The 8,094-nt window shown below is 31.8% G+C and overlaps 1 protein-coding gene across 1 annotated transcript; it reads left to right on the top strand.

The window, feature by feature from the left end:
• The first annotated feature begins 1,167 nt into the window (after positions 1-1,167).
• LOC132726428 (microtubule-associated protein 10-like) lies at positions 1,168-7,446 on the top strand. The gene is made up of 4 exons (XM_060711742.1): positions 1,168-3,314; positions 3,725-3,883; positions 4,662-4,788; positions 5,196-7,446. Exons 1-4 carry the CDS (start codon positions 1,344-1,346, stop codon positions 5,903-5,905), a joined length of 2,967 nt encoding a protein of 988 aa, XP_060567725.1. The 5' UTR covers positions 1,168-1,343; the 3' UTR covers positions 5,906-7,446.
• Positions 7,447-8,094: the final 648 nt, after the last annotated feature.

Raw genomic sequence — 8,094 nt, forward strand, 5'->3', positions numbered from 1 at the left:
TCCATATGTTAATCCATGATCTTAAGTTCCGTTATCCACAATATATTTCATGTTAACTATTTAGTAACAATACAATCATTCTAACATGTCACCCATAACTGAATCGCCGGTGGTCAGGTGACAAATGTATGCATCGATGCAGTTGCCACATAATTGGTGTATTCAGTTGGTAATAAATATATAGCTTGCATATATTTTGTTTCAAGTTAGTTAGTTTAACTTTCTAAATTATTTTGTAAGCAATAATTTTTTAAGACAGTAGAATAATGCATTGTTGCTACTTTTATCGGTTTGATAACTATTATATTTGATTGTTTAGATAATTATTGTTTGGCAGTTGCCACATGACTCTTGGATATATCTTGCTTCAGTTTTCTCTCCACACCTTTGAGTCATACGAATTTATTACAAATATATGCCGGCTGGCTAAATCGACATACATACATACATGTACATACATACACGCACGCACGCACGCACAAACATACATACATACATACATACATACATACATACATACATACATACATACTACATACATACACACACACACACACACACATACACACATACACACATACATACATACATGTAAAGGCAGTTTCAATACATTGGTAAAAGGAACATATTTGGCAAAGGGATATTTGGCAAAGGGGTTCACTGTCAATTTAACTATGTACAGTGAAACAGACTGAATATAAATATTGAAAAATATTAATGAAACAAAATGCGTATTTTCATTTTCCGTTTTTCAGTGCAGTGAAGCATATTTTCCATATTTTCACTGCAGTCTGGGACAGAAGATCTTATGTCCCAGCTGCAGTGAAACATATTTCAAACTGTGATGTCAAAAAGAGAAAAATGTATCAGTATATACAGTATAATAAACAGAAAATTCAAGTTTTTTTCTGTTAAAAAAGGATTTATTTCCATCTTATGCTATGAAAATTATCACATTTTACTCGTGGCTACCACCAATCCAATCGATGAAAATAAATCCTGTATTTAAAGTCAATTATTTTGTAGTAAATGTTAAATTATGTGAAAATTTCTCATTACGCCTTTTTACAGTTAATGTTGCTACATTAAACAACTTTACGCTTTATTACTCGGTTAAAGATTGAGAACCAGTCTAGTATTATTTTACAAGGAAAACAACAGAGAAACCCGAATAACTTGGATATGTTTGGACATGGAAGATAATTATGATTCAACTTTTAAATGGGAAATGTCATAGTCCTGCAGAAAATACTCTATAACTTGTGAAATGCAATAGTTTTATCTGACACAGGTTGTTTAAAGAGTATTCTTATTGGTTGTTGTTAACTGCAAGATAAAAGACAATGGCGAGTTCACAAGAGTCTCTGTTTTCTTTGGAACTTGTGGTTGAAAAACTTTACTTGCCTTATGTGACCTGTAGGTTTCCCGCTGTTGCATTTAGACTACTTGATTTTCCTACCATACTTATAAGCCATGTGGAAAAAGAGCTATCAGACAGCATCAAAGCTAAGATTAATAGAGATCCATACTACAGACTCCCAAACCAGTTTGCTGAATTACAAGATAAACAAGGAAATTTTATGTTAAAAAAAGGAAAATCTTGTCTTTTTAAAATATCACTAGACACACTAGCTATGCATTTATCAAATACTCCATTATATATAATGGTTATTGATGAGTACCCGGATGTACCAAAATTGCTAGGAAACAGCTCGCTCGCATTGAATGAAGTTATTGACTTTATTAAAACTGACATAAGAAAGAATGGGCATACTGTACCTTCAGTACATGGTGACAAAGGACTTTTCAAAATCTACAGTCTGATGGGGAAAGAGATAGGCTACATGATCCTAGGATTCAGGTTATTAAGTTTAGGCCCCGGGTTAATAGCACACTTACCGGCCACTGCTTTAGTTAAAAGAGCATCTGAAAGGAATAAAGGTGAAGTACAACAATCTGTGATAGATGAAATAATGGAAATCAAAGAAGAAGAGGTAGTGCAAGCTGTTGCTAAACCTATTCAAAGTCAAAAACCTGTCAATAAGCAGAGAGAAAATCTTAACAGCACTAGAGAAATGGGTTCAATGACAGATGTTGAAAAGCGTGATGCATTAATGCAAACAGTTGAGATGGAAAATGAAAAATTCCATGTTGAAGTTTCAGCTAAGGTTGAAACAAAGTCATCCAAAACAATAGAAACACAAACTGAGAGGCGACATAAAGTTCTACCTAAAAGGACGGAAGAATTTCAGATTCAAGCAGAGGATAGTGATGAAGATGATGGCATTTTAATCAACCCAAATATTAATTGCCCTCCTCCACTATTTTATAATAGTAAAGCTGAACCTGATGTACAGATAGATAGAGATGTAAATGCTTACTTGGGCTACTCAAGCACATTTGATGATGCTACATTAGAAGATTTATCTGGTGATGAACATTTTGAAAAAGTTGAATCAAATGAAGCAAAAATGAAAGAAAAAGATGTTATTCCTACATCGAATATTGTTAAGGAAGCTCCTAAGCTAAAGGATGCAAAGACTATTGTAATAAGCAATATTAAAAATGCTGATCAGTCAAGTCAACAAGGGAATGTTCCAGGTCTGAATATGGCAGAACCAGTGTTTCCATTACTAACTGCCCTATTGACAGAGTTGTCTAAGATACAGAATCCTCAGTTTGTAAATCAGGCCATGCAACAAGTGAATCAAGTGAGAAATATTGCTGAACCTGTCCAAAAAACATCCCAAGCCCCAGTTAAAGTGTTAAAAAGTAAGTCAGAAGAAAATATCTATGATATACCAGAGGTGGATGAGAATATATCCAATGTTTCAAATAAAAAGAAGGGAAAAAAAATTAAGTCAGCTGCCCGTCCATCAGAGAATGTTACAAAAAACAAAGGTTGGATAAGAAAAGCACCTGAAGCTGGCATTAAGAAAACAAAACTGGTCTTTGGTTTAACTAATACGCAAAGACTGAGGCTTGCCAAACAAAATCCGACTTGGTTGCAATCTGCTGAGCAAGAGGAGAAAGCTTCAAAAGCTCTAAAGCAGCAACAAAAAGTTGCTAAAACTCTGAAAGAACCAGACTTTGAAGGTGATACAGGAAACTTATCTGATACATATACTGAAGTCAGGAGACTAGCAGCTGCTGAACTTGCTAAGGCAACACTAGGGAAGAGTCAGCTGATGACAGAGGACCCGAGGGTGAAGAAGTCGAAAAAGAAATTGAGTAAATCACGTGATAACTCTCCAGTTAAAGGAAAGCAGTCAAGAAGTAAATCACCAAAGGGCAGAAAGCCAAAGGACCTGAAGGTAAGAAGTAATCTGTTATATATGCATTTTCTCAAAGAAAATGTAAAAAGTCCATAAGTTTCAATAAATTTCATCTTGGAGTCCAAAAAATGATGAAAATCGATCAATGGTTCATCAAGATTTTATTTGTCTTTGATTATGAATTCATCATTTGAAATATTGTTTAACTTAACAAATTATTACAAGACTTAGTTGTAAGTAAGCTTTCGAGAATCATTTTTTTCCAGCATATCACAATCATTTTACAGCATATGTATGTCTGCAGGCCTTAAAACGTAGAAGCAGCTTTATCTAAATTTATTGAACTTAGATCACTGCTTTAAGAACTACATCTGTTTTAATTAATAGTGCTATTTCCTTACTTTTAACCTAGAATTTTGAAAAGTAGCATACAATTACTGTTTTCGCAGGGGACTGTACAAGTTCGAGAGGATACTGATATTGATAGTGAAGGTAGGGACCAAGCTGTGCATCTTGATTCTGATGCTAGAGAAATTGCCTCCCCAGATATGGCACCAGGTGACAAACTGGACTCTGCTGCTGATAGTGTACCAAGTTCAAGATTAGAGGTAAACATTTGAATGGGATACAATATTATATGCAGATTTCATTAGATTTGCATATTTTATTAGATTATTAACTTCAACAAAAAATAAAATCTACCTGAATGTTTTCAAAACATGATCAAAACTACATATATGTATTATATTGTAAGTTGGGTTAAGAGGCTATTTCTCACTAGTGTCTGTAAAAGAGTCGTAATAAAGATGCCAGTCTTTGGAAAATGTTGACCATTTTACAATTTTTACCAGCAGTGCTTACCCTGTAAATAAACTTAATACTCAAAATGAGATGCTTTAAAATTCATGACAATTTTAATAGATAAATATACAAATATATGTTCATGAAAATATTTTATTGAATCAGAAAATTATAACACAATGACTTGCCTTTAAATTAATTTGTGGCTTATATGATAATGTTTTACATGTTGATGTTGTATTTTAGTTTATACAGAATTTATTTTAGTTTAATTGAATGCAATGTATTTGTCTCATCATATCGATAAATGTGTCTTAATTGCAGTACAATGTTGGCAAAATTAATTTACTTATTTTAACTTCATTATAATTTATTTATCATTCTATAATTTGGTGTGTTAATATTATAATACATGTAATTGGACCTCATTGAAAATTATTGTTTAGCTTAATGAGCAATCCTAGGGTAACAAAACATTTTACCTAATTTTATAATTATATTTTTGTATATGTTGATATATGTGACAATAAAGTATGTGTTTCCGTATATTTCCCTGAATAAATCAATAGAATTACACTATTGTAGGTTCATATTCCAAGTGCCCGAGCCAATGAGAGTGATGATGATGAAAACACATTTAGTGATAGCTTTGAGGAAGAAACCGCCACAGATAGAAAAGAGAAGAAATACATGTTCCCAGGGTTTAATGAAGGTATCATATTTAAACTAGTATTTTTATCACTTAGAACCACTGCTTCATATGTATAATGTAGGGAAGAAATTGACAGGTACTTATGGAACATATAATAATGTGTGTACAAAATTAAACATCACATGAGCTACTGCATGTTTTTTTAATGACTGTATAGCATTAATTAAACAAACATAACAAATGATTTTGAGCAGATTTCCTGATCTGTGATTAATTTGAATTAAATTTATTTTAACTTCTGCTTTGTGTTATGTTTATGAAAAGGGATCTAATAAAACCTTTAAAGGTTAACTTGAAATGCACTTATCTGACTCCTTTTGATAACTATATATGTATTTCTGTTAAAATAAAAATATTTATAATTATAATATACGAATGACTAAATGCTACAAATATATATATTGTAGGCGATGAGACCTTACCGGAATCTATTGCAAGAGATGGTAAATCTTCTATGAATACTACAATTGATGATGACTCTCCATTAGAGTCTACCAGAATGTCAAAACAATTTAAACGGGACCCATACACCGGAGAGTCATTATTTAAATCTACGGAAGACTATGACACAAAACAGTTCCATTCAACCGATGAACCGGAACTACAGAAACTGATCAGCGAAGATGAGAAAACAGACACTCTACCTACACCAGCTACAGATAGATCAGTGCGATCACCAAGTCCTGCATTAACTAACACTAACACAGGCTTACTTTCAATGAAGTTTGAGGTATTAAACCCAAAGGCATCAAAGCAGTCACCTCTTCCTGCTGTTAGACGGTCACAGCAGCTTAGAGTCGACAGTATGAATGCTCGTCCCACTCCGACAGATACTCCGAGGTCAAGGTCATCACAAGGTAGCCCTAAAAATCCATCACCTCGACCAAGAAAGCATTTGCGAGAAAGAAGACTTGAGTTCAAGAAGGAATCTATCCACACTGAATCTGTTAGCTCGTATGTGCCTTCAGAGTCGGAAAATATTTTGTCTTTAATAAGTGATGGCAGTTATTCAGATGATTTTCATATGAGTAGTGAAAAAGATGAGAGTAGTAAGATTTCCATCCCAGAACTACCTCGAATGATACCCTCTACAAAATTAGGGTTTACAATCGCTTAAAGACTGAGATTTAACATTATAAGAAATTTACATTTTAAATGTGAAATGGGCCTTATATTTATGGAGGAAGATAGAAACATGAAAACTTTACATATTGTTAGTTGCTATAGTTAAATGAATTCTTTTGTTTTTAGTTGTTGTAGATTTTTTAAACAGAATGAAACAAGTTTAAGATCAAGCTCGGAGAATTTGATTTTTGTATCTTAGATTATTATATTTTCTGTTATTTAGACATGTTATAAACTCAATTTTATGGTCCTAAAGATTGATTTTAAAAAATGTACCTCTCAGCTGTAGCATATTTATTTTAAGATTATTTTTGTTATAATAGACAAATTGCTTGCCAAGTCTGATACAGGTTTTGCAGCTGTGTACAAGTCTAATAGAATTAAGTATTGTTCTCAACAATGTATAATGACCTCTTTATTTCACACCACCATCTTTTGACATTTTACAGAACTTTGTTACTTCATGGATAATAAAAATAGTTTATTAATTATATAAATTTTTAGAATGAAAATAATGATAGATGGAGTATGATATGCATTTGATATAGATATTTTGCACTGAAAATGAAGCTATAATGGGTATGTTATGCATTTGATACAGATTGTTTGGACTGTAGAAATGGATACCAGGCTTTGGTTGGATCCAGTCATGAATTATACTGGAATATCACTTGGTTTATATGCTTTAAGTTCATTGGTCAATATTTTATAAGGTGTGAAATAATGATTCCAGATCAGTAACCTGATAGAAATATATCTCTCTTCATGGAAACTTGATGAATATTTTCCGTCTCTTTTCATGTCTGTGATATTTGAATCATTGTATAGAATTTGCACTAATATTAACCATTAAGTTACCTGAAGATACACATATTTCTTTTCAGAGAAATTTAGTGAAGGATTCATATTTGTATACTCTTTATTCTAAGTCTGTGATATTTGAATATTATTTATTGAATTTGTTTGTACATGTTAATGAACTTGTTCTCTATAGTGATTTATTAATACAATGATTGTGGTGTTTTTCTATGTAGAAAATATTACTGCATAGCCATAATTATGATTTAGAAAACTTGAAAATAAAGCTTTCTTTAATCATGTTTATTATAAACAATGGATACGTCAAAAGATTTTTATTTCTCACATTATTTTTAACACAATAAGTTAGAATATAGTTTATGGATGATTAGTTAGATGCTTGGAAAATGGACGTTCAAAAAGTGATATTTATTTTCATGTACATATTGCATTTAGGTTTTAATTTTTGAGGTGTAAATTAGTAAACAACTGAAAAATTTGTCATTTGTACAAGTTGGACACATATTTGATAAATAAGTTTATTGTTTCTTAATTTTTTCTTTTGTTGAATCGAGATTTTTAAGTGAAATTACCTCCCCTGGTATGATGTTTTGTGATTTTTACATTGTGAAATGTTTTTGAAACTGTGAAATCACAACTTTAAATATAGATGTATATATAAAAGATATTTATTTGTTATCCTATACAGATTATACTATATTAAAATTTGAAAAATTCTAATCTCTGTATATAGTTACCCATCTACCGTTTCTAAACATTTAATGTCGTGTTGTAAGTTAAAATAAGCACAAAGAAAGAACTTAATCATTAATATTGACTATAGGTCAGAAGGCCTAAAGACATAAAATTTGTAAACCTTTCAAATATCAAGCGATATTGTTTTTGGACATTTGCAGATATTTATACTTTGGGGAATGGAACGGAACAAACATTGGGGTACCGCACAGGGCACAGCAATTTTTTACCGATATGTTTCTTAAATGAAAATTGAGAGAAAAATATTGAAACTCACCGCTGAGCTAACAGTGGATCTAGGGCTTTTTCCAACTGAACTGTCTGAATACCCACTTATAAATTAATGGACATTATTTAAATTAAATCTTCGAAACTGCAATAAGCTGTTCTTTTCGCAAAGTATAATTATCACTTCAAGTTCAGACCTACTGGTACATAAATGGTACACACATCTCAGAAAAATATTTTTAGTCCCAATTTGTCAAAAAACCTCAGTGGAGTCCCTTATAGGTATGACATAACTCATTTACTAGTACAGTTATGATTCCTACCTAGAAAGGTACTATAATACTTAAAGTAGGTAAAAGTGTTTCCAGAATACAGATAGCTTATATATAGCTAATTTTG

The sequence above is a fragment of the Ruditapes philippinarum genome, unplaced genomic scaffold (genome assembly GCF_026571515.1).
Source record: "Ruditapes philippinarum isolate M1 unplaced genomic scaffold, ASM2657151v2 ctg7819_1_1_1_1, whole genome shotgun sequence".
Taxonomy (NCBI): domain Eukaryota; kingdom Metazoa; phylum Mollusca; class Bivalvia; order Venerida; family Veneridae; genus Ruditapes; species Ruditapes philippinarum.